This window comes from Corvus moneduloides, chromosome 7, assembly GCF_009650955.1.
Source record: "Corvus moneduloides isolate bCorMon1 chromosome 7, bCorMon1.pri, whole genome shotgun sequence".
NCBI classification, from domain to species: domain Eukaryota; kingdom Metazoa; phylum Chordata; class Aves; order Passeriformes; family Corvidae; genus Corvus; species Corvus moneduloides.
In genome coordinates this window covers 19639508-19666994 of record NC_045482.1, presented here as the reverse complement: position 1 = coordinate 19666994, position 27487 = coordinate 19639508, and the positions used below count along the sequence as shown (strand labels likewise).

The 27487-nt window shown below is 36.6% G+C and overlaps 1 protein-coding gene across 6 annotated transcripts in view; it reads left to right on the top strand.

Moving 5' to 3' along the window:
• Nucleotides 1-27487, top strand: part of UBR3 (ubiquitin protein ligase E3 component n-recognin 3) — a 109319-nt gene that overhangs the window by 24953 nt on the left and 56879 nt on the right. For 4 of the 6 annotated variants that reach the window (XR_004241368.1, XM_032115130.1, XM_032115129.1 and 1 more), the window contains exons 8-24: nucleotides 3314-3542; nucleotides 6825-7004; nucleotides 7763-7896; nucleotides 10800-10886; nucleotides 11502-11567; nucleotides 11656-11745; nucleotides 13260-13388; nucleotides 13486-13538; nucleotides 14181-14314; nucleotides 14797-14882; nucleotides 16248-16389; nucleotides 19498-19594; nucleotides 20018-20159; nucleotides 22367-22471; nucleotides 23346-23519; nucleotides 23737-23766; nucleotides 25168-25628. Coding sequence is in view for 5 of the 6 variants with exons in the window: in XM_032115130.1 (XP_031971021.1) it covers nucleotides 3314-3542; nucleotides 6825-7004; nucleotides 7763-7896; nucleotides 10800-10886; nucleotides 11502-11567; nucleotides 11656-11745; nucleotides 13260-13388; nucleotides 13486-13538; nucleotides 14181-14314; nucleotides 14797-14882; nucleotides 16248-16389; nucleotides 19498-19594; nucleotides 20018-20159; nucleotides 22367-22471; nucleotides 23346-23519; nucleotides 23737-23766; nucleotides 25168-25628 (2339 nt within the window). In the remaining variant the exon portion in view is untranslated. The remainder of the gene's footprint in view (nucleotides 1-3313; nucleotides 3543-6824; nucleotides 7005-7762; nucleotides 7897-10799; nucleotides 10887-11501; nucleotides 11568-11655; nucleotides 11746-13259; nucleotides 13389-13485; nucleotides 13539-14180; nucleotides 14315-14796; nucleotides 14883-16247; nucleotides 16390-19497; nucleotides 19595-20017; nucleotides 20160-22366; nucleotides 22472-23345; nucleotides 23520-23736; nucleotides 23767-25167; nucleotides 25629-27487) is intronic. The other 2 variants (XM_032115132.1, XM_032115131.1) reach the window with 1 other exon arrangement.

The following is a 27487-nucleotide window of genomic DNA, read 5'->3' as shown; positions in this document are numbered from 1 at the left end:
TTTCTGTATCTGCTGCTGTGCAGTTTATCTGATTCTTCGTGAGGCGATTTAGCTCATTAAATCAGCAGAATTTTGCTAGGTTGGATTTCTGATAAACTGAGGGAGCTAGCCAGACACAGAACAGAGCTGGCTATCAGTGTATGCTTTGAAATTGCTGAAATCTCGGACCTCCAGCGTAAACATATTAGAATTCATCACTGCCCTGTGCAGCAGTCACTGAGCCACTAGCAATCTCAGTTACACAGATTTTTTTTGAAATAGGAAAACAAACTTCCTTTTTAGGATTCCCAGTACTGAAAAGAGGTGTTGAAAGGGGTGGGCTAAAACCCTGGGTTAACTAGCTCTTCTCTCTCTCCCCACTTTGGCATATGAGAGAGATAGCACAACAAAAAGTGTGGTCTTTGCCTTACAGATTTGTGCTTGAGGCATCCCTTCCAGCACTCTCTGACACTTGAAGCTTGGAAGACTTTACAAATGAAGAAAAAGAAAGCAGACGAGAAATTTATTGAAGCTTCCAAGAAATTGAAGGTGTTACGGTGTGGACAAGAGGAAAAGCAAAAGGCCAGAGAAACAGACCTTCATGTAACCAAGGAGAAGCAAAGAATGTGTTGGCAGTAAACAGGAAGATGGTGGAAGAGTGTAAATCATCCAAGAGCAGAGCCTTGCTGAAATCTGGAATGCTGGAAATACAAAAATGCAAAAGCATCTGGTAGACATAATGAATCAACAAACATTATTACCAGAAATGCTGTGCCTTGTCATGCACTTCCCATAGTGACCCTTGAGGCAGCTATTACAGCAGTAGGACTTCACTAAACCCTGGATATGTTGTTCTACAAATTTTGTGGAACAGTTTTTCTACTGGAACCTTAATTTTAGTGCAGCATTCAGCTGGCATAAATACTTTCCATTTTAGCATTGAGAATATAAACATGGGAGATGTAAGTTCTAACTGAAGCATGGGGTTGATGTTAGTCTCCAAAAAATTCTGGGATTGAAGTTGAGTGGTCACCAAGAGGAAAGGCTAGCTGAAAAAACTAACTTTGTTTTTCCATAGGTAGAAATTTAGAAGCTGCTCAAGATCACAGAGAGTAAGTCAGTGAAGATAATTAGATATACAGAAAGCATGTCTGTCTTAGGAACCATTTCTTGCAAAAGGTTGGAAGCTGAGTATTTGGAAACCCGTTATGACAAAGATTGCGTTCTTGCTCCATTCTCTATTTTTCCTTAGTTGTGTATATAGCTTTGGCCACCGAAAGAGAGGATATGTGGATGGACTGATTTGGCCTCTTGTGGCTGGTTTTATGTACTGACTGCAGTTTACCACAGTATTTCAACTTTTTAACTTCTGGAATGAGTTTAGTTTCTTCCTCTCAAAATTGGAAAGGATTGTATTTGTTTGTTTAACTTGCAAGTGAATGTAGGAGTAAAGCATCTGTCTTTCCTTTAGTTAAGTGTTTTACAGAGTCTCTACCATTATACTGTAGTGAGACCAAATTTATAGTATTTTCAGAAGTTCATTATTGTAAATGAGTGAGGCACAAAAAATTTTGATGCATGCCAATATAAAAAAAATCCAAAATTTGTCCTTAGAGAAGGACCTTGTTTTTGCAGTTAATTTGAAGTGAGCGTGCTGTGTAAAACAAGTAAAACGTGGTTTCTACATCACAAAACTCAAAAATCCTATTTAAACATAATACAGTGTGAAGGAGTAATATATAAAAGTATACTTTTTTACTAGGAGCATTAATATACTAACTTCTTAAAATACCTGGTACATAATTTCTGTCTTAGGCTTAACATTAATTGTGTGAATGTCTTGATGATAAGTGCTAATGCTGGTGATGAAAAATTGTTTCAAGCTTTTAACTTAAACAAATTTATATGATGGGAATATCTGTAATACCAGAATGATACCGTATTAACTTTGCTCAATTATTGTGAATGCGTTGTGCCAAAAAGGCTTTAGCTGAAAACAGTTACCATTGTGCTGGGTGCTGTATGTGGAACACACTTTCAGTTATTATACAGGTTTCCATCACTGTGGACCAGACAAAGAAAGGCAAGTTAAGTATTCTTGCAGTGTTTCCTGCAGTGATATCCCCATTCTCGTGCTGGTCCTTTTTTTTCCATTATCAACTTTGCCTTTGGGGGTATTTGCTGGGAGAAGCAGTTTCTGTGCTCAACAGCAGAATTATGTCATATTTTTAGAAGTATTTTTTAAGTGGTAATTATATGGTAGTTCCATAATGAAACTATGGGAGAGTGGGAGTGTAGGCAATTTATCATCGCACATATCAATGGGACGCACCGAATCTAAGGCAGGTAAAATCAAGTAGTGATCTGTGTATGGCCTGGTGAAAACACGGCTGCCTGGGGGTGGTTTTAAAATTTCTAATTCTATGCTTATGAAAGGTTAATACTTCCAGAAGGAATAGGCAAGGGATTTTTCGACTTTAGATTTTTATCACTACACAGCTTGTCTTCTTACTAAGCCAAGCAAGTCCAGATGGTGTTAATTCGGAGCCTAAAGTACTAAGTAAGAAGTGATTTCAAAGCTAGCAGATATGTTCATGTAAATGCAGTGCAGAAGTTTGATTTATAATGCATTTTGAGGCTAATGGAGTGGAACACAGAACTGTACTAAGATATATGTATATATGTACAATACATTTAAATACTGATCTGGTTTAAAAAAAACAAACAGTTCGGTTAATAATAACAAAGCTGGATAATTAATTTAGTTATTGAGGGAAAAGCACTAAAGGTTTATTTAAAAAGGTATAGGATGCTATGATAGTAGAAATGAAAATCAGTGTAGAAATGTCTTGCTTGAAAAAGAAATGAAAACCTTTCTTCATGGATAGATGGCTGCGAGTGATAAGGCAGCTTTTTAAGGCACTACTAAGCTCATTGTTCATAGTGTATCATTTTAGGACATACTGTTCTAGGATGTACACATTTAGGATAAATTAATTATTAGAACTTAACTACTTTCACAGGCATGCTGAGACCTTATATTCCTTGTTTGAACATTTCTGGGTTGTTTTTTTTAGTGTGGAAAGTATAGAATGAGAAGATTAGATTCTGGGAAAAGGTAATAAAATTAGAAGCCTAAGATCCCCCTCCCTATAAATAGGTCTTTTCATTTGGTCTGTTTCTAGAAAACAGCCATCAGTTTTGGTTTGTCACAGCAACTGATGTTTCCCAGGGTATGTTGATTGTACATTTGTAAAGGAATATTTTGTAATGAAAGAAAGCTATAATTTTTGTATGATGCCTATTAACGTCAACATTTCTTTATAATTTGCAGATTGCTTTTACAAAAACGTTTGTTCAGCATTATGCTTTTATTATGAAAACACTGAAGAAAAGCCATGAATCAGACACCATGTCTAATAGAATTGTGCATATCAGTGTTCAGTTGTTCAGCAATGAAGAATTAGCACGCCAAGTAACAGAAGAATGCCAGCTGCTGGATATTATGGTTACTGTTCTGTTGTACATGATGGAAAGTTGCCTTATTAAAAGTGAATTGCAAGGTAGGTTGAGTTGTTCGGTTGTTTCTTTCCATTGATAATAAATTGATTATAGAGGAAATCTAATCTTTCTTTGGTGGTCAATCCACCCCTCTGATGCCTTTATAAAATGTACAGGATCTAGCAATATATGATAGAGGTTGAGTCTCGAAATTCCCTGGAAATATAAAGGTAGTTATCAAGAGTGATACTAATATTTTATCCTTTGGTTTGTAGGGGTTTTTTTTGGTAGGAATGTTATATAGTTCAGAATGCAGATTATTACCTTGCAAGTACTTAATTTGTTGTTTAAAGTGCCTAAACAACTATTTGAACAAAAAATTATATATGCCAATTGCGATCCTTATGAATTTAAAAAATATTTTCAAAGAATTTCACAAGCTATTTGCAGTATTTAAAACTGTTTTAATTTTTTAAACCTGTGATTGACTTAATAAAATTTGATATCATTAGAGGAGAATAATTTAATACTTTGTAAATATAGTAATTTGATCAACCTTTTGTTTGACAGAGAAGCAGTTTGAATTTGAGGTATTGTAGACTGTGTAACTTCTTTAGTGAAAACAGCTGTCCTATTTTCATCTGCCTTGTTTTTGCCTGTCCTTATGTGAAAATGGCATAATTAAATCTTGCTGACTTCTGTCATTCACTCTTTTATGTGCCTAACAGACTGGAGACCTCTCAGGCCTCTTTATCCTAGTTTGAATCTGAAAGTCCTCTCTAGACAGGCTGGGTGCTGCTGCTAAACAAGTATCATGAACTTCTGCATGAAATTGTATTTTTTTTTGCCCGAAGTATCCTTTGTGTCAGAGTCCACTCTATGTATAGCCTAAACCAAAACGACTGTGCAGAAATGGGAAATCCTCACTTATCTAGCTATCAAGCTATCAAGAGTGCCCTCATTCAGCAGGACTTCAATATGAAGAATTTTTCTGTTGTCCTACATTGCTTTACAGTATTAAAAGGAAAATGCTGAATATTTAACAGTTTGTATATCAAGTGATTTTTGCTAAGTCAATGCCATATTGGTGGAATGTAATTTAAAATTACTTCTAAGCATCTTCTGAATGTTACTTTTTGGTCAATATGGGATGTTGCTAGCATGGTGGTAAGGTTCTGTAATGGGTCAGAATTGCAGTCAAGCAGAAAAAGGCTTTGACTGTGATTAGTAATTTTCTGAAGAATCTTCCTGGTAATTAATGGATGTAAACTGGAGCTGGTAAGTTTTGTTGGATATGTTTGTGATAGATGTGTGAGGAAAAAAAGTACCTTTGGAGCAGCTATTCCACTGTTTCCTTTTCTCTGTTCCCAGCACCAGTCATTTCTCTTAGCTAAAATACTGTTATAGAAGTATAGAATCTTTTAGGCTGGTCATCGAGTCCAGCAGTAAACCTCGTACTGCCAAGTCCACCACTGGGATATGTCTGGTACTTTTCAGTGTTCTCACAACATTTTCCCCTCACTGCTTTATATATGAGGGTTTGGGCATAATGTAAATGGGCAGAAAAGAAATCATAAAATATGTTATTGGGGTTTTGCCCTCTCATATTCTCAGTGGCCTTCTTTTGCAGTTCTTTGAGCTTGTATCTTGTGTTTAGTTCAAGTTATCTCTTATAATGCTGGAAATTGTGAGAAGTCTGTGTTGGTGAGATAAATTTAGAAGAATTCTGTTTGTGCAGCTACTGTAAACAATACGCTGAATGAGACAGAATTTACAAATCCAACCAATGGATATGGGGAGAAAGCATGTTTAAGAGGAGCAAGGAAAACATGGAGCAGTACTTGTGTGTGCTACAACATGTTTAATTTGCATTGCTCACAGATCCTAATTGTCTTTTGAACAGCTGACACCTGTTTAAAATGTGCAGTTCACTGAGGGTATTTGTGGACAAACTGTTTTAATGAAACAGAGTTGGCCTGTGTTGATACCAACTTTTTAAGTGTTACTAACTCAGCTTACCTCTGTCACGTGCAAAAGATGAGGGGTAGAAATAGAGATGCAGATGATAAAATTGGCTTCCTAAGAAGATTTACGTCCATATATTCCTAGAGAATTTTTTCTTCTCTATCAGCGCTTTCCTCCTAATAAACTTTATATGGGAGAAGAATTTTCTTTATAGCCCCAAGGAAAAAGTTTTGGTAATGGTTTATCCTCTGAAAAACCAACCTGTCTAAAATGACTTTGCATTGAGGCAATGCCACTGTCCATTTGAAGTAACTTTGGATTTGTCTAATCTCTACTGGGATAGATGTAACTGTAGGTTCTTTGCAAAATCCTTCAGCAGATTCAGGCAGAGATGTTACCCTGTTCTTGGAGAGGCCAAAGAGAACCACTCTGTATACTCTACATACACTTTCATCAGCCAGAGACTGGAGTCTCCAAAGTGTCTTTTTAGTGTAGCTGTGCTGTGCTGCTTATGACTCCTTCACTGTGTAAAGGGTAATTACAGGGGTCCTTCAGTGCATTTGAACTGGAATAGAGCCATCCCCAAGGCTGCTCATCAGATGCAAGATTTTTTTCCTCTGTTCTTCTTTCTGTTGAAACAGAATATTATCTGACATACGGGTGCTGGAAGTTGTTTTGCTTGGATTGTGAATCCAGAACCAATTCTGTTTCCCTTGTGATCTTTCCAGGAGTCCCTCTTATGAAAAGGAAACGAAGAGATTTATGAGGATGAGCTTCTGTGATTTGGGGTGGGAGGGAAAGAACCCCCCCTTCCCCAGTTTCTTATCCTCCTCTTCTAGGAACCTTCTCCTGCCCTAGTCTTGGACAGGCTGCATAAACCCTCTCTCTGTCCCAAATTCAGAGTGGAAATGCTTTGCTCTGCTCTTCTCAGACTCAACATGCCAGTGTAGGTTTCAATCACCAGATTTCTTCTTGAATGCTGTGAGGTACCTTGCTCACTGGGGTATGTCAAATTCAAAGTAGAATTCAGGTGTTTGTAAGAGGGATTGTATTGTTTGGTCTTTTTAAACTTCTTAAAAATATTGGAAGAGCCATAGTTGGGATCATTTTACTAATGTGCTGCTTTCCAAAGGTTGTGATACTGTTCAAAGTTTAAGTGACTCCTACTGAGTGGGATCTCTGGTGGTCAGTCTATGATGAAAAAACAGCCTCAGGTATCACAAAAGAACCATTTTTCTTTTCTGCAGTTTTCTCTGTGTGTGTCTGACCACAGCATTACAGTACATCCTAATTGTTATTTTTGCATTCTTTGTAACTTTATTAATAAAAAATTACTTTGTCTTCTCCTTTAGTTTTGTTTTTTTCTTTTTTAAATCTAGATGAAGAGAATAGTTTACATGTTGTGGTGAATTGCGGGGAAGCACTACTGAAGAATAATACTTACTGGCCCCTGGTTAGTGATTTTATAAACATACTTTCACACCAAAGTGTGGCAAAGAAATTTTTGGAAGATCATGGTCTTTTGGTAACATGGATGAATTTTGTATCATTTTTTCAAGGTATGTGACTTTTATAATCAGTACTAATACAAGGACATTAAGATGGTTAATGCTCACAGTAGCAAAATCCCTACAATGCTGTATGTAAATACTTAATTTATTAGTATTCACCTTAAAGTGTATTTCTTGAAGAGAACAGTATATTCTAGAAAACAGGTTACAAGAATTATCTAATGGATCTTTTTCTTGTGTGAAGTAGTTGAAGAGCAGTCATCACTCTTAGTTGACTGAGATCCATGCTGCAAGAATTCTGAGGTTGTACGAGATCATAACTGTAAAACAAACTGTTTTAGTGGTGAAGTTCTAAATTTAAATATATGGGAAATTAATCTGATGAATCTGGATCTTTTTCTAAGATTTTTCTGGATCTTCACTGTTGCTGTGAAGAAATTTTTTTGATTGTATTAAAAAATGTTAGAATGGTGAGCATCTCAATACTGATTAATGTTCTGCTTAGAAAGAGGACCAGCATTCAGATGTTCTGATTGACTAAGTGGCATTCAAAGTAGAAGTTAATGTCCCCTGAACAGCAAGGACTGCAGTTATTAGCCAGTCTTTTATCTTTTCTGGTTTATTTCTGTTTAAACTTTGCTGCTTGTTCCAGTGTTTTATCAAACACTCTGCTGCTAAATAAAATAGAGTATTACACTTTGTGGAGTTGTTTTTAGAGGTGTCTAAATGCATAATACTAAAAATACTGCATTCCATTTAGCCCTAGTTAAATCTTCAGTTGTATAACTCTGCTTAAATCTTTGAAGGTATGAATTTAAATAAACGAGAATTAAATGAGCATGTGGAGTTTGAATCGCAGACATACTATGCTGCCTTTGCTGCTGAGCTGGAAGCCTGTGCCCAGCCAATGTGGGGTCTTCTGTCACACTGCAAAGTTAGGGTAAGGCTAACATTACCCTGTCATCATTCCTGGTTTTATTTATGACTTATTCTAGAATTCTCAAACCTGAAAGGTCTGTCCTTTGTGTTTGAAAAGACTTTGGTTTTGCTGTCTTTGTCTATTTGAATAACATAAAACTCCAACCAACTCAGATTCTCTGTATAATGAGTGTAGAATTCATGCTTGTACATAATTTACTGTCTCCAGTACTGGGACTACAATTTCAGGATGTATGCAGTCATTTAATATGACTGTACATATGGAATAACTTCTAATCCAGTGAAGAACTTGATAAATGTCTCTGAGTCATTCTGCCTTTGTTCAGTGGGAACCGAGATACATAAGTCATCCTAATGTGATTCTAATGTTGGCCGTGTCTGCGAATAGACACTTCATTATGATGGGGGATGGAGTAATTGATGGGTTTGTGTGGTTCTCCAATGAACTTGAGGCGAAAACCTCTTAGGTTCTGACATGTCATAGTCTCTAAACTAGAGCAAAGCCTTGTTGCTATTCACTAGACTGTAAAGTATATTAAGTTATAGCAAAAATAGAACCAATCAGCTTTTAGGAATAATTAACATATGAAAAAAACTTTTTACTGTTTTACTATGAAATACTTACATTCGAAATTAGCTTGTTAAGATACCTAATAGTGACAATGAGAGAGTACTGCCTGAATTGAACTGCACACTGAAAAACTGCGCAAGCAGTCCATGCCATTTCAGAACAGTTTGAATCAGGCAGTTGCAAAAGCTTTTCAGTGATGTAATTTACACTGATACATTATTAATTTGTCAATTTATGAGTCTACATTAGTTTTTGAAAATGGAATTACAACTTCTGGCTGTTCGAAGTGTTCCTTTCATTTTTGTCTAGGGACGGAATGGGATGTTCTTTTTTTTAAGGCCATGCTCCTCCGCCAGTTGTCTTGTCAGTTATGTTCAGTCACATGTTTGAAACTTTTGGTCATTCTCAATAAATCTGAAAGTGTTCAAGAAATTTCACAACTTAATTGTTGTACTTAGTGGAACCTGATGGGTAGGAAGAGATTCCAGCTCACGTCTCACAGGATAGGAAAAGCCAGCAGAGCCTGGCCATCATGGAAAGTGGAGCAACAGGATGGGAGCATGGCTGTTTTATTTCCTGATGAGAAAAGGTGCCTGACAGAGGTAGTGGCCACTTGCACAACTTTTGGCTGGCCTAAGCACTGCTGGCTCTTGCATGAGAAGTGTGTCATTTGATATCCTGAGAGTGTGAGGCAAGTCTGGAGCCTATGTTTAGGTGGAAGGGAAGATTAAAGGAAAAATCTGTTAAGAAAAGAGGCTTTGCAAGTTCTGCTGATCACAGAGCAATTTGATTTAGCTCCCCTTCTACCTTCCCTTCTTGCACATGACTGCTTCTCTCCTGAAGGGCAATGTACAGCTCTAGTCCTGAATTAACCTGAAATATAGTACAGTTCTATGGCATTGTTACAGAGTTAACATCATTCAATCATAACAAGGTTTGCTTACTGTTAAAATGTATGCAGTATTGTGGTATCATATCATTTAGGGTGTTTTGTGTTAGCCAACTGTAAGGACCTTTTAAGTAGACAAAACTTGCAGGCCATTAGCTATTCCTTTTGGTTGCATGGAAAGACTATTTTTTATGCTTACAGCTCTGAATTCTGGGTAAAAGTAAATGGACAAATTAAACAACAGCAGGCACTGGAACCAGCTGACTGTTCTGAAGGTGCCCTAATTTTCACCACTGGAATGGTCATCCTTTAGAGAAACAATGAAACAGTCCTAGTACTTACTAATTTCCATATCAGGAGGGCTCAAAGTTGTATTGGTGGCCAGTCACTTGTGGGGTTCCCCAAGGCTCAGTATTTGAGTCAGTTCTGCTTAGTATCTTTGTTGATGATCTGGATGAGGGGATTGAGTGGTCCCTCAATCAATTTGCAGATAACACTAAGTAGGGCAGGAGTGTTGATCTGCTGGAGGGTAGGAAGGCTCTGCAGAGGGATCTGGACAGGTTGGATTGATGGGTTAAGGCCAATTGCCTGAGGTTCAGCAAGGTGAAGTGCAGGGTGGTGCACTCTGGTCAGAACAATCTCAGGCAGCCCCACAGGCTGGGGGCAGAGTCGCTGCAAAGCAGTCTAGCAAAAGAGGACCTGTTTGACAGTGTGTCCCCAACATGAGCCAGTGTGTGCCCAGGTTGCTAGGAAGGCTGAGGCATTCTGGCCTCTATCAGAAATATTGTGGCCAGCAGGACCGGGGCAGGGATTGTCCCTCTGTACTTGGCACTGGTGAGGCCACACCTCAAATCCTGTGTCCAGTTCTGGGCCCCTCAGTAGAAGAAAGGCATTAAGGTGCTGGAGTGTGTCCAGAGAAGGGCAGTGAAGCTGGTGAAGGTCTAGAGAGTGAGTCCTGTGAGGAGCAGCTGAGGGAGCTGGGGGTGTTTACCCTGGAGGAGATGAGGCTCAGAGGTCACCTTACTGCTCTCTACAACTCCCTGGATGGAGGGTGTTGCCAGGTGGGAGTTGGCCTCTTCTCACAAGTAACCAGTAACAGGACAAGAGAAAATGGCATCAAGCTGCAGTAGAGGAGGTTCAGGTTAGACAACAGGAAGAATTTCTTTATGGAAAGGGTGGTTAAGCATTGGACTCCACTACCCAGGGAAGTAGTGGAGTCTCAATCCCTGGAAGTGTTCAAGAAACAACTGGACCTGGCACTTAGTGCTGTGGTTTAGTTGACAACGTATTGTTCAGTCAATGATCTTGGAGGTCTTTTCCAACCTCAGTGTTTCTGTGTACCATAAAAATATTCTTGAAATAATTGTATTTATTTTTAGTAGGAAAACAATGGCACTTAAAACTGTTTTGGCCCATGTAGTATGCCGGTTTCTCTTAACTGCAGGAAACACAAGAATACACACGCAATGTTGTCAGATACTGCCTTGAAGCACTTCAGGACTGGTTTGATGCTATCAACTTCGTAGATGAGGTAAATATCCTTAGTGAATTTAAGGAAAGTACTGTGAAAATTTGATTAAATTTCAAAGGTGATACACTCTCTATGCCCAACCCCCTCCCCTTAATTTAAGTAACTGTACAAGGTAGTGATCAAAAAAGGATTGCCTTGCTGAAATTAGAGTTTGTAGTTAATACTTACAATGCTATGTTGTAGGATCCTTTTCTTCCTGTAGAGTCTTGGTGATTTAGATTTGCGGGTGCAAGCTTAAGCTGTGTGAGTTTTAAAGGCGGTGCTATCGACACACTACTGTTGTGCTGAATGAAGAGCTGAATGAAGCAATGGCAAAACAGAAGTCTACTTCTGCTGTGGTAATGGGGAGCCACTTTGCCACTTGGCAAGCAATATTTCAGTCAACTCCGAGTGCCATTAGCTTCTGGGGACTCAATAAGAGATGAACTACAACTGTCTGAGGGAAACTTCTGAAAAATCAGAAAGACAGGGAATGAAGTACTACTGATAGCTTAGTGGAAAGTGAGCCCATCAAATGAAGACATACAAGATACTGTCCTTGGTGGTTGTGCCAAAGATATTTGTATATTTGTTTTTTTCCATATATTATATTAAATACCTTTATTTTACTTTCAGCCAGCACCTAACCAAGTTACTTTTCATTTGCCACTGCACCGTTACTTTGCCATGTTTTTAAGTAAGGTAAGCACGTGTTGTAGTTTTACAGAAGATGGAAATTCCCTATTGAATGTGATCATTCAGCACAGCATGTGCTTACTTTTGTTTCTAGGCTGTTAAATGCCAAGAACTAGATCTGGATACCATCTTGCCAGATCAGGAGATGCTGATGAAACTAATGATTCACCCACTTCAGATTCAGGTATGCGCAGACTTCTGACTTAACAATAGGAAGTATATCTTAATTGTGGAATATAAAAATAAGCCGTATATGACAATACTAACTGGAATATACTGAGTAGTTAGGGTAATGTCTTTTTTTTTTTCTTCCTATTTCCAAAATTTAAAAAGTGTATTAGTTATCATACTCTGAGAAACATATGATAATCATATTTACTATAGCACTTACAAAATGGTAGCAAGAACCAATCCTTTGAAAACATAGAATTGTAATGTGACTAGAATGAAGTGCAGGCTCACAAGAAACCCGAATCTGGAAATTTTGTATTTTAAATTGAGAAATGATTCAAGAATGGATGCACAACATTTTTATTTGCGAATTTGGACTTACTTGTACATAAGTGGCAGTGAGTAGTATTTGTAATCACTGCTTTTAGATCTAAGCTAACTGTGATGCCTTAATTTTTGGTTCATTTTGGTTCCATGATGCCTTCATTTTGAGTACATTTCAAGATTTTAATGAACAACTACATGTATAAATCGCTTCATTTGTCTTTGATTACTTTCATTGTCTGAAATATGCTCTCATATGAAAGTATGGTATCTATTTCATAAACTTGCAGTGGTTCTTTTAATCTCTCACTCTCCAGGAAAAGTAAATTAGTATTAAAAAATCTATGAAGTTGTAGTATGTATGTATATGTGTAATAATAATGAATAAAATGATGAGAGGGCTAGAGCACCTCTGCTATGAAGACAGACTGAGAGAATTGGTGTTGTGCAGCCTGGAGAAGAGAAGACTCTGGGGCAACCTTAGAGTAGCCTTCTAAAGGGGTCTACAAGAGAGCTAGGGGCAAACTTTTTATCAGGGCCTGTTGCAATAGAACAAAGGTAATGGGTTTAAACTGAAGTAGGGTTGATTTAGATTACCTGTAGTAGCTTTTTTACTATGAGAGTGGTAAAACACTGGAGCAGGTTACCCATGGAAGTGGTAGATGCCCCATCCCTGGGAACATCCAAGGTTAGACTGGATGGGTCTCTGAGCAGCCTGACCTAGTTGAAGATGTCCTTGATCATTGTAGGGTGGGTTGGGCTAGATGACCTTTAAAGGTCCCTTCCAACCCAAACCATTCTATGACTCTCCAAGAAAGCCACAGAGGGACTTCTTATAATGACATGTAGTGACAGGACAAGGGACAACAGCTTTAAACTGAAAAAGAGTAGTTTAGATTAGGTATCACAGAGACATTTTTTACTGTGTAGGTGGTGAGACACTTGAACAGGTTGCCCAGAAAAGTCATGGATACCCCATCCCTGGAAGTGTTCAAGGCCAGAGTGATTGGGGCTTTAAGCAACCTGTCTAGTGGAACGTGTCCCTGCCCATGGCACAGGGATTGGAAATCTTTAAGGTCCCTTCCAATCCAAACTGTTCTATGATTTCTATATTTCTATAATAATATACTGATGATCTGCTAACATTGAACCAAGTAGCTGACATCCCTGAAATGTTTGTAACTTTTTATTTTCCCTGAACAGGCAAGTCTTTCTGAAATTCACAGCAATATGTGGGTTAGAAATGGTCTACAAATTAAAGGACAGGCCATGACTTATGTGCAGTCTCATTTCTGCAATTCAATGATTGATCCTGACATTTATCTGCTGCAAGTAAGTTACATTTTCTGAGAAGCCAAGCCAATATTATTTACCCACAAACTATTGAATAGAATTAATTTAATAAAATAAATTTACTTTCTTTCTACAGGTCTGTGCCTCTAGGCTGGACCCAGATTATTTTATTTCATCTGTTTTTGAAAGGTAGGACTAAAAGATGAATGCTCTTGTTCAATGTTGTGCTAGGTGTTGTGTTAATTTATAGCATGTAATAGAAAAATTGCATATCCGGTACTTCTCTTCAGTGGTACACCTCTCCCGAGCCAGCACTAACACTTACCTGAGGGCTCTACTGAAAGAGGTATCTCTTGATTTTAAACAGCATTGGCTTTTGATTTGCAGTGCAGTAGTGAAGCTTTAGATATTTGTTTCCTGAGCATCTTTAGGGTTTTTTAAGTTTCATACATGTTCATATACTAGGATATTCTCTCCTGAAGAAGTAGGTAGCTAGAGCTGCAGTAGTAAGAGATACAGGATGTTTACTTTTCTGGAAAAAAAATCAGGGTTTGAAAACCGATTAATATGCATTAGTTTTTTTATGTTGATAAATATAAGGTGTTTTCATGTGGAGTGAATATCACTGTAGCACATTCCATATATAGTTAAATAAAAATTGAAATTTAAGAGGAAGAGGGTTTTCATGTATGTCTGTTTGCACTTAGGGTTTTCATCTGGGCTTTTGTATTTCATTTTATGTTGTGAGTGCTATCCTGAGTTTGAGTATATTTCACATTGGTGTCTTAATGGTGGAGAATGATGTTTATGACTTTACTGTTCGCTATGTAGATTTAAGGTGGTAGATCTGTTAACGATGGCATCACAGCATCAAAATACAGTTCTTGACTCAGAGCACGAAAGGTCCATGCTGGAAGGAGCCTTAACATTTTTGGTCCTTTTGTTAAGTCTTCGTTTACATTTAGGTAAGAGTCACTGCTTTAGGAATACTTGTATGTAAGTAACATCATTACACCTCCATTTATATTCAGCACTTAGTAGCTGCCTTAAAGCTGTTTAACCATATAGTAACATAAAGCATTCACCACTTGGTTTCATCTTTGCCAGTTACTGAATTCTAATCCCTTATGAATTAGAAATAGATGTAATACGTAGAAATGGAGAAAAATGGCTTTAATGGAAGTGGCTGATTAGTGTAGGTGATCACATGAAGATTCTATATCTTTTCCAGAAAGGCAGCAGTTTGAGTTTGTACTTGTATTTTCTGATTGAGATTGTGCCTTTCATAACATTTGCATGCCCCCCTTTTTTTCCTCCTGTATTTTTATAGCACTGTAACATTACTTAATTTGTATCATATTTGACATGCTTTTAATGTCAAATGAAAACTGAATGTGTGTTTTAAAATCATGCTATTTTAACAGCTTTTTATGTTTCTTTGTTTCAGGAATGACAGATGATGAGATCCTCAGAGCGGAGATGGTAGCCCAGCTCTGTATGAATGACAGGACACACAGTTCATTATTGGATCTCATATCCTTGGAATATATTAACTAATGTTCATGAGTGAGAATGACAGGTGCCTGGATAGTAGTGAGACCTAAACAACATGGTTTTAGCTTACAAATTAAAAAACTGTGTGAAGGTGTGTTTGCATGTACTTACTTGCAAAGGCATTTGCTCCAATTTTGGTTTTTCTTGCAATAAATGCAATACTTTTTAATAGTTTAAATTAGTTTTGTTACAAAATGCCGTACTGGTCTTTTTATTATTTTTCTAATACTGCAAAAGTCAGTGTTTTAGGTGTGAGGTAAAATGTGTGTTTTCCAATGACATTGTAGAAGGTTTAGCCAGGCATCACATTTGTCTGGATTTAAGCCTTTGATTTTTGCTAAGTTTATGCCAGTATAAAAAGAAGCCATTCTACATTATATGCTTTTGCTATCAATAGCTGAAAATGCCAATAATAGCAATCCTGCATGCTTTGGCATTAGAGTGAAGTGCATGTGTTATGGGGCAAAGAATAGCAAACTCTTAAGAAGCCCCTCTGCACAGCCGTACAGTTCGTGTCCCAGACAGCTGGCTACAAATACACAGGTTTTCCTGCTATCACTCTTAGGTTGTGTAAGCAAATTAAATAGCTTGTCGTGGTTGCATAGAAGAGCTTGCAATCCAGGGATAGGCATTGAGCAAAAAGAATAGGAATACAAAGATAGGAAGGGATGAGATTGAGACTAATAAATACATAATAAGAATTATTATGGTCTAGTAATTTAGTCACTTAAGTATGTAAAATAAGTGATTACTTAGAACAATTCACTTAAGTGAATGACAGCTATGTAAAATAAGTGAATCATTTATATAAGCAATCACTTATCACTAAGCAGAAGTTCACTTACTTGTAAGTGCTGCTTGTGTTTTAGGGTATTGTCAGTAGGTCAGTTAAGTATTGCTACCAAAAATGAGAGCTGTCCAATCTGAGATGCAGAATTACTTACTATGTTTACAGATCCTGAGCTATTTGCTTGCTTTTTCTGCACTTAGCTGTAAATGCAAAATATTCTCCTTATGAAGAGAGACAAAGTGTTTGTAAATAGAGGCAATTACAGAAACTTTATATACATTACAGGCAGTGTTTTTTATTTCTCATTAAGTACTAACATCTTGAGCCAAGCATGTAGCAAGTCTTGCATTAAAGTGTTTAATATCCTAGCTGAGAGGCTTAGATTCTCTTCAGCAGTAGCTACTGTTCAGCAGCTGGAGCATACAGACCTCTTGTGGTAAGCACAGAGCACTGCTGAGATGTGGTCTGAAATGACTGAATGAAAATGTCAAGAGGGGAGTGAGATGCTGTGCCTGCAACTAAATTAACTTTGCTCTCCTTAACCCAAACATTACATTCCAGAAAACCCCAATCCTAAAAGTGGTATTATTCCAGGAAGCTTAAGCTTTGAATCAGTCCTGTCAGCAGTTGCTGACTTTAAAGCCCCTGTTTTTGAACCTGGAGGTTCTATGCAACAAGGAATGTATACACCTAAAGGTATGGTAATCAGTGTTCTCTTGTAACATACTCAGTGAGAAGATGCCTAACCATGGTTTGTTTGGTTTTGCTGTAGTGGGTTTTTTTCCTTAAAAAAACCCAAAAAGCAAACCCAGCCTACCAGTGTTGAAAACCCCACTCCATCCTCCCCACGAAGAAGCCAAACCTACCATCACCACCAAAACCCCACAAAACTTACTTTTTCATTATTGTCTATTGCTTGTATTTAAGAGCATTGCCAGAAATTGTGAATAGTCTTTAATAAATTGATTTTGATCTAGAGTGAAAATGAGCTTCTCGTATTAATCAGGTACTCTCAAAAAGCAAAGGAAAATGGAGGAATGAAAAATTATCTTCCTTGCATTTTACTGATCTGCATACTTAATTCTTCATGTGATTTAAATAAATCTGATGTATATTTAGTAGCATTTAGAACTGTTTGCACTAGTGAAATGTCAATTGTAAAGATACTTTCTTTGAACTTCTCCACCTTTTCATTATTAAAGATACCATGATACATGATTCTTTATTTTATGTTGCTTAACTATATTAGTATCCTGTAATATTTTTTGCAGTCAGTAGTGAGGGTCTAGAAAAAAGTTCAGGCTAGACTTGTTACAGAATATTGTTCTAGAAGTCTACAATGCATACAGTGCAAAAATGACAAGTTTCTTTCCCTGACCAGCTTGTCATCTAAATGGGACTCAACACAGCATTGGTATATCAAAGGAGAGAAAGAATTTAAGAACTCAGTGTTCCATTACTGTGTCCTGTCACTGAGCAGATAAGCCTGTAGAAATCTGAAATGCTCCATGTGCTCTGGTTGTGCTTCAGGCTAATGGCAAAGCTGAAGAGGGATTAACTCCTTCTTCCCCTGCACAGCTTCCATGAGAACTGGGAAGGTTAGGGTCTGACAGTGTTGAAACCATCTGGTTTATAATATTTTGTGGATTTTTTGAGGGGAGTTGTGGTTAATGTAGGTACTAATATTGTAATAACTTGTTTGCCAGGTTTTGTACTGGGAGGTTGAAGTGTCAGTAAAGCTCTTTTACACAAATTAACAACTAGTGAAGTAATTTTGTAAAACCAAAGTTTTTGGAATTGATTCATCTTGGTTCCATGATGTGTAATTAGGCAGCTTAACACCTATGTATCTAAAATAACTTTATTTTAATGTTATGTAAATTGCATTTCCTTGTGTCCTGTCCAGTTTCTGGAGCTAATGACATGCTGGTCTTTTTCATAACACAATATGAAGGAAAAAGAGATGGATTATGCTGTTTTTAATTCTAGCACTTTATATTTAGGGAATCTAGTGCTAGATTACAGTTTCTGGGGGTTTTTTGTATCTAGGGTTTTTGGGTTTTTTTTTTAACTTAGGTAAACAATTTATTCCAGAGGTAAACTGTGTTAAGTATCTCATCTGTAGCAGTGAATACTGAAGTGATTTGTAACACTGTACAGATTCCCTTTTTCTTAAAGTAATAAAAGTTGAAAAATCTTCTGCATGAATAAAAGCTGATATGGCTTTCTTTACCCTCTTAAGTGTTCATATTCTCCATAAGACTGTATAGGTTCTCAAACCCTTTGCTTTTAAGAATTGTAGTTTGTGGCCTGTCACAGTTAAAGCAAGTCATGGTCAGATCCATTCCCTCTAATCCTCTAATACCTTATTTCCCTAAATTTTAGGGGGATGGAATCTACTTTATGTTCCCAGATCCCTAGATTTTGCTGCCACTAACCATTAAATAAACCACAATCAACCCAAACCGACTTCTAAAGCTAGGTTCTTTCTACACACTGTAGATTTGTGTGCTGAAGATGAACTGTGTGTTGTGTGCATTTCCAATATTCACTGTATGGCTCACTCAGTCCTTTTTTCTCATTATGCATTAGCAGCCCAAAAAAGCTTGGTGTGTGTTTCAGACTTCAGTACTAAATTCTGTCCAGAAAAAATGTTTTCTTTTTCTCAAGCTAAATTTGATCATATTTCATACATAATGGAAACTTTGCTCAGTGTTCTCTCTCAGCAGTCTGTGAGGATATCTGTAGAACTGTTAGCCTTAGCAGGGGTTAATATATAAAGGATAGACCACTGTGTAGGAGTATAGACACTTGTCTTCCTCCCTGGGGAAAATTAATCTCAGAAGTGTGATAAAGCTGCTTATTTCTGCCTGTGGAAACTTTGAAGAATGCTGTAAGCACTTGTGTTGTGTTACGCCTGCTGGTGGAGCTAAAATTCCGTATCCACTGGCTTCCTTCCTCGTTTTAGGGTCATTTGATCTTGCCTTCATTTTTTTGTGTTATGAGAGCTAAACACTTCAAAACATTTCACAGAATTAGTGTCTTCATTTGGCTTTAGATTGGAACTTAGTTTTGTTTTTTAATAACTTGTAAATTAAAAAAACAAAAAAAAAGACCACCAAATGGGGTATTTTATAGACTGTTCAGACTTTTCTGTTTGTGATTGCTCTGAAAAGCCACTCTGGATGTCACTTTAGAGCTACTAAATTAAACAGATGTAACTAAGATTTCAATGCTAAAATGATGCATAGATATTAGTTATAAAACAAAGGCATATATGTAAAGGATTGATCACAAATATTATTTGATACTAAGCTTGATCATTTTTGATACTGAACAAGAAATTGTGGTGTTGTAGCAATACTGTTCACTATACTTAATGGTAAAATATCATCTACCTGCTAACTGCTCCACAGTCTACTTCCTACTTTCAGGAGGGCTTGTGCTTTTCCTGTACCAAGTGAAAAATAATGTAAACCATTTCTTACATGTACTTGGAAAGGAAAGAGAGCAAAACAAGATGCCTCCAGAAATGATGTTTTGGGGGTTGCTTAGTAGACTGTTATATTTTTGTTGTGAAACCAGTCAAAATTTTGCAAAAATATATTTTTCTATTTTGATAAATAGTGGTAATTATTAGTATAGAAAGTATTATTAGTAAGAATTATTATAAATGGCTGCAGTTTGCCAGGAAAAGTTTATATAATAGAAGTGACATAATTAAAGCTAGTTATGAAGAGAATCTAGAATAAGTGGTAAGGTTTTTAAAGAGAATGTTAACATGTAATTTCTTTTGAACAACAGCTCAAGTTTGGGATAAGGAATTTGACCCTGTCATGGTAATACTTCGAACAGTTTACCGTAGAGATGTGCAGTCTGCAATGGACAGATACACAGCATTGTAAGTTGGATCATTTTTAGAAATGCATCATATTGTTGCTCATTCCACAACAAACCTTTTGTTTTCACTGCCTGGTAATGCTAATCACTTTATCAGTGTTTTGAAGCCCCAGATTTGTTCTTGAGTAAATTGTCTATAAATTTACAAGCAATATCAGGGTTTTGGTTATCTTAGTCTGTTACTCTTCCGTAAATGTTTAAAAATACATCTGAAGGGCCAAAGATAAGGTAACGGTGTCATCACAGATAAAATACTTCACGAAACATAGTGTTTAAAATCAGTTACAACTTACTTGAAGGAGTCATCTATTTTTAGTTAGTTTACTCTTAGGTACGCAAAGCGAAGCTTATCTACAGCAATGGCAGGTTTCTACATTGTTGCAGTGTTTAATAGTATTTCAACATTTAACATTTGTTTCAACAGCTTGAAGCAAAGTGGCAAATTCCCTGGAAACCCATGGCCTCCTTACAAGAAGAGAACACCACTACACCCAAGTTACAGAGGTCTCACAAAGCTTTTGCACTGTAAAACCCTGCACATTGTGCTCTTCACACTTCTTTACAAGGTATAGTCATGATTTTCATTAAGTGCATTGGTCTGCTTCCACATTTTTTACAAAAGTTCTTGGAAGCATGATTTTTTTAAAGTTTATTTGGAGTAGTCAGGTTCAATTTTATGTAATATTTTTGGTTTTGGTTTTATTTTTTAAGTCTAGTGTGAGGTTTTTTTCCTACCACTTTGATTATTTCATGAATGATTGTTTCATATATATACACACTAAGTCAGTGCCCAAGTGGATGAATGATGATGTTCTGCTTTGAGGAACACTATATTAACCATCAGAGTTGCCATTCACCTTGTTCTTCTGTGTTAGTTTCAGGGAGCACAATGGCATGAGTGGAGTTCCTTTGGCTCCTATTGCAGAATTTGAAATTCAAAAATGTACCACTTAGATGGCTTTAGATCCTCAGCATCAAATAAGTCTCATAACTGCAATTGTTTCTAACATCACTTCCCAAATACATTCTGGCTTTTAATAATGTTACAGCAATTGTTGTTTTGGGGTAGTTGGTGCTTTTAAGTTATGTTTGGTTTTATCTTTGATAGCTGGCTGCTGTCTTTAAGAGAAGCACATCCTTTTTGAAAAGTCTATTCATCAGAAAATGGACTTTGTACTTAGAAAGTGTTTTCAAAGCAGTGTGTTGCAGAGGCAGATGAGGGACTACAAAAAGTGGTTCGTTTGAGTAGTGCTCGTCCTGGGCAGACTTTTCCTTTTGTGCTCTTTTAAGGGCTCCCAGCTTACCTAAAACTCATATTTTGTTTCACTGTTAAATTTCTGTTGAATAGAAAAAGATTTGTTGTACTGCAGGAAGGCTGGTGAAGGAAAGGAGAGCTTGGGACTACGTAGAAGATCAAATAATATTTTGACATGGAACAAAAATGGAGAATATAGGGAAGCAATGCATCATCTTTTACTGTCTTGCTTGGGGGTCTTTGGCCACTTTTTCTCTTACTCCATTAAGAACCTTCAAAGGCTTAAGTTTTGAGAATCTTAACCATTACTGGGTTGCTGTTTTAGCAACCAACTTTTCCACCAGATTTATGGATGGTGGAAAATATATAGTGGTTGATTCTGTGGGTTGGCTTAAATAATGCATACTCCGTGAAATTTTGCCAATTCATGACAGCCTTTATTATATCTCTTGGCTTTTGGAACTTCCTGTGGAAGAACAGTAAAATATATCCGGTGATGTTACTTTTCGGAAGCGTTGGTCAATACGACTTTTGATTCTGACTGGTACAATTGCACATGCTCTTCATATTAGCATAATACTGAGTCCCCTTTTTAGTTAAATAACCTCTATCATCTCAGATTTGGTTGGGTTTGATTAAATCATCTGCTCAGTCATTTTTAGAAAAGCTGTTGTAAAACAATGGTTTTTTAAGAACTTTATCTCTCTGACATTTCTAATGGCTTTATCTACTTAGAAAATTCATCCATTTGAAACCAAGTCGTATTTCAAACTTTACTAGGTTACAGTCTAAATATACTAATTTGTATAGTAATCTGTCTACAGTGAAATTTTAAACACATTTTCTCACCCACTTTTTTTGGTAACTTGCATTTTTTTTCAATCTTCTTTCCTTTAATTCAGAATATTCTCAAGAGGAAAGTTGTCCTGGTTTTTAATTTTAGCAGTACTGGTTCTTCCTCTCAAGGCATTGAAAGCTGTGCTAGAAAAAAGATATGGACATTTATTAATTTAAAGATAAGGTTGTTTATTATTTGTAATAAAAAAGATGATGTGAAGGCGGTTGTGAACTAAATTAATTTTAACCCTTCTGGTGTTCCCAGTTATGCCAGCACCACTCAAAGGACTAGGACTTCCTGAGACCTTTGGTGATTGATCACATGAAAAGGGGAGGGAAGGCTTGGAGCAGCTCTTTGCATGTAACTGGCAGGAGTGGTGTCTGTGCAACTTTACTGCCACTCTGGTGTTAAAGTAAATCACAGCTTGAACTAGTAATAGCTTTAATGTACAAATTTGTTTGACGGGAAAGATGTAAAATTAAATTTTGCTTTTGTGGTGTTGATCAATGGTTAGGCTTTTTCTAAACCTTAAAATAATTTTTCATCAAATTAAAAAGCAAAAAACCAAAAAACACCCACAAAAACTGAAGAGTCCATAATGTATTATCCAGAACACTCTTCTTTAAGTTTAGATGTACTGAAGCCTTAATCTTCTATGATGTGTCCCTTTTCCTACCTAGATATTAATGGATCATCAGAATTTATCAGAGCATGTGCTTTGCATGGTTTTATATTTGATTGAGCTGGGGTTGGAAAATTCTCCTGAACAAGAATCAGATGAAGAGGTAAGAACAAATACCATCTTATTCTTCAAAATACAAAGGTTTTTTTAAATGATACAGTATTCTTTAAAATTAGATTTTACCATAGAAGTCAGAATAAATCTTTATTAACTTATATAGGGAACAACTAATAAAAACAATAAACAAAAACAAAGTGTTTTGAGGAAGAGTATGGTACCTTGTTATGCTTTTCAGCAGTTCCTCTGTTTGTAATCCAACAATGCAGATTGATTAGATCTTTACTGCATTGTAAAATAGCTCTAGAAATTGTGCAAAGACATTTTAAATCATCGAGTCTAAAATTCTCTAAATTTTCAGCTGAAACTGTTATCACTGAGCATTTTATTGTGAAAGATCTGAATCTTCTAAAATATGTGAATTAGTCAGAATTTTAATTGTACTTTTGATGACATTTGAATATAAAGAACCATTATTTTTGTGATTCCAGATTCCCTTATATTAGCTTAGGCTTTTTTTACTGATCAACAGTGCTTTTGGACTAAGAATTTGCCACATTTTTTTCCAGAGACTGACTCCTCTATAGTTCTGAATTTTTTTATTGATCTTAGATTGTACAGCTTTGGATTACTCTATGGAGTTCTTTTTACTTCTGCTAGCTATCACTAATGGCTGTATTTGATTATATTAAAATAAAATATTTAGACTTATGTGTTTATCAGCCCTGGGGTCCTCACGGGCCTCACGTCAGTCATCAAAATTTTTAAGAGGTATATTAGTTTTGTTGAGGTACATAATGTTCAACACACTGTTCCTATCTCATGGAGACATTATGGCCTCTGTAATATAGTTATAAAAGCAGCACAAATTATTTTAATACATAAGAGAAAATATACCAGAGTTTTCTTAATTGTTTTAGGAATCTGCAGGTAGACAAGAGCGTTGCCATGATAGTTGGTTTCCAGGTAGTAACTTGGTTTCTAACATGCGTCACTTCATTAACTATGTCCGAGTAAGAGTACCAGAAACTGCTCCTGAGGTGAAGAGGGAACCACCTGCAAGTACGAGTTCTGACGGTTTAGCTTCATCACAAGTAAGTAGATACAAATACTTGATTCTCTAGGTTAGTTTAAGTTATTGGCTGTGTTGGCATTTTTGTTAGTTTTGTTACTGTTTTTATGAATTTCTTAGGATAGTTTTCCTTCAGTTATTTTTCCTATATGTAGTGATAGCAGAAATTGAAGTTATTTCAAATGGTCCCTCCTTCCAAATGATGTATTTAATGACTTTTTTTGTCCTCAATCTACCAGAGTTCAAGGCGGAAGAGCCTCCAGAGAGAGGTAGATCTGTGTGCAGTTTGTTCTAAGCAATTAACTAGCAACATGGCTTTAATTGTGCTCACCTTAACATTCAGTGGAATCTTCTAATTTTCCTGAATTTCCTTTTAATTCATATTGCAAGGAGTCATGCTTTTTTCATGTTCTTGATGGTAATCTTAGGCAGTAGACTTTTAAGCAATAAAATGCCTTTACATTTTTAATACATGTTTGGAAATAAAAGCTTCCTATCAAATATAAAACGTCATTGATAGCTTACTGCTTGAGCTTTGTGTTTAGGCCTGTTTGATCTTGCCAAGATACTACTAACATTTAATAATGTAGAATAGTCTTAGCTTTCTTGAGTCTAGGTAAGTTTAACCTTACATTGAAAGTGCATTTGAAATGATTAATAGCAATTTTTTGTTGTTGTTGTGAAAACAAAGGAGTGTGTAAGTGGTGGGATCCTGAAAGATCGATAGCCAGTAGATTATATAATCTGTATGTCAGTGTTGCTTTTGTGTCTATTGTATACAGCACTTCAGATTACTATGTGCCAGATGTGGCAAAATACAATGGATATTTCTTTTGCATGTTCATGTCAGAAAAATAGACAAAATCTCAAGTAGGAAGATGGCATGAAATAGGTTAAAACATAAAGAAGGTAGGTGAGATGTTGGTCAGAATCCCGTTTTTATATTTGTTATCGCTTAATTGCCCAGCCTTCTGAGGAGGAGGGGGTAAGATGTTAGTGTGCTGAATTTTGTGTTCAAAACATTGAAGAAATACCTGGATTCAGTGTATGATGTATCTGGTACTGCAAGCAAGAGTAGTATAAGATAGAGAGATCTAAATGGGCTCTGTCATTAATGTAACTGCACTCATATGCTCACGTGCCCTGGATAGCGAATTCTGCCAGCAATAGGGGTATGGGGCTTCTGGATCTTACCTGATAAACCCAGACAAAATGGACAATGTCCATGGGGATGTGTGGGCTTACCTGTATTCATCTGTGTGACATCATGAGTTATATTGTGCAACAGTGCTCAGTAGACTTGAATAAAGGTATTTAAATGACATAAAGATACTGGAATTACTACTGTTGTAGAAAAACTAAGGAAATATTACTTGGATAACAAAATTGTGAGTTAGACTGGAGTAAAACCAGTTGTTACTTGTTTTGGTATGGATATTTTCCTTTGGTACTTGGTTTTTTATGCAGTCTCATATAACAGACTTGTACAAAAATACAGTATGCAGGCTTAGTATTTTGCTATCCTGATTTTCAGTACATTTTGGGAGCAGAGAAGAATCTTTAAGTTTTATGCTTTTCTTCCTAGCTTCAAATATTTTCTATAGTTTTAGAAATGTGTGTTGTTTATACTTGTATTTTTGCAAATTAATCATGATAATTTTTTCCCTAAGAACTCAGGGACAGCTCAAGTGTTCAGTTTGGTCGCAGAACGTAGAAAGAAATTTCAGGAGATCATCAATCGGAACACCAGCGAGGCAAATCAGGTGGTGCGGCCCAAAACATCAATGAAATGGTCAGCACCTGGTGCAACTCCACAGTTAACCACAGCCATTCTAGAAGTCAAGGAAAGCATACTGTCTTTGCTGATTAAATTGCATCACAAACTCTCAGGAAAACAAAACTCTTACTACCCCCCATGGCTCGATGATGTGGATGTTTTAATCCACCCAGAAATTCCAAGATACTCTCATGGAGATGGGATGACGGCAGTAGAAAGAATTTTACTGAAAGCTGCTGTACAGAGCAGATTGAATAAACGTATAATTGAAGAGATTTGCAGGAAGGTGACACCTCCTGTACCACCAAAAAAGATTAGTTCTGCAGAGAAGAAAACTCTGGATAAAGAAGAAAGGTAACATTAATAACAAGATAAAGGGGCAGTAGAAGGACAGTGTATGTTGTGCATCTATTGATTGATCTTTAGGGTTTTGTATCAATTACATACTAAAAGAATGTCTTAATTCTACAGTTCCCTTTATCTGAATTGAATATACATGATTTACTGAGGAAGAATATGCACCTTGCTATTTTAGATCTTTAAATCAGAAAATTTTAATAATAATTTTATGTGATATATATACTCATCCTTTATGTTGCCATTTATAAAACTCATACATACAAAGGTGTAGAATTAACATTGTGTTAGCTTTTGTGGCTTAACCTGAAGATAAGTTAGAATTTTTATTTGTGCTGTCTGTTCATTCACATGCACACATTGCACCATGATTGTTTGGGGGTTTTGTTTACTATATATGGGTTTAATAATTCTACCTTTTCTGCTTGTCTTACCCATTCAATTTTAAAAGTATGTTTTTAACTTTTTTTATAATTCTTACTTTAAAAAAAACAAAGTTTGTATTTTCATATTATGTGGCCTGAAAACTTGTGTGCCAGATGTCTGTCTTGGGCTGAAATTTTTTTTTGGAAAAAGCTTGGACAGTTTTGATTTTAATTTGGGACATAATGAGTCCTGAGAGCCCCCAGAATACTAGCAGTTTTGAGACTAAATGCAGAGACCCTGCTTCGCTTCTGCTTTCAGCAGATGTTGTGTTGGCGTGAGAGTCCTATGGAAGAGGAATCAGCTAGGGGAGAGCAGCTAGAGCTGAGAAGAGAGGTGAAAACTGGAAATGACAGGGATAGTAGTGAAACTGGGCCTGGAAGGAGAAATCTTGTGGTCAGCGTACCAGTGAAAAAAAGAGAAGATGCCAGAGCAAATGATTAGTTGATGTGGGAAGACTCAAGCTGGCAAGTGGGAATATTATGAAGATATATGAAGAATTGGGTTGTTGGGACAAAAGTACTCAGAGAAGAGTAGCAAATGAAAAAAAACACCAATTTTTAGTTAAAATCTCAGTGGGGAAGAATGTGGTCTTGAGAGTTAGTAGGAGAAGAGAATGTGGAATAGGAATGCAAATGTCTGGAGGCTTTGAATGAGACAGTTTGACATTTGGGGGATGTCATAAACTCAGCTGGAAAGAAGAGTTGGCTGGAGTGGGAAGAGACTGACACTTGGCTAGTGCAAAAGACTGGAACATGGTATTTGAAGGGAGAGGACGGTGGAGAGTGTTAGAAGGTTGGGGCACAGAAAGTGGGGAGCTCAGGTCAGAGTACTTGCTACAGTAGCTGAAATAGAGAGCATAGGCTGGAATGGACAAGAAGACAATGGAGTGCTTGTTCATGCAGTATTTTGAAGGGTTTATGTAACCAGACTATGTAGTTATGGTTCTAGAAATTTGGGTAGAAAAGTGCAGTCGTCTGATCCAGTTGGTTTCTGGATTACCTTTATTTTTCTACTATTTTTATTTGTTTGAAAATAAATTTTTCATTAAATTCTCTGTGATATATCCAAGGCCTACACTGTACTGGAAAGTTACACATAAGAATATGGCAAATAGATTTAGTATATTCATATGTTACATACTTTACAAAGTAAAATTATTTTTGTCTCGCTAGTGTTTAATAGTTTAATTTTCAACATTGCTTGTAATGGTTCATTCAATGAGAGAAATAGCCAAGGTTTAGCATGTAAAATTGCTAATCAGAAAAGTCAGAACGAATAGCTGCTTTAGATAAAAGACAGCTACATTTTGGGCACCTAATCATTATTGTGGTACTCAATAGTGCTAGAGTTATGTACAGGGGGAGCACAGGCATCAATGAAACAAGTAACTTTTCATATAGTAAAGGGTAAGGTCATTCCTTTTCCCCATT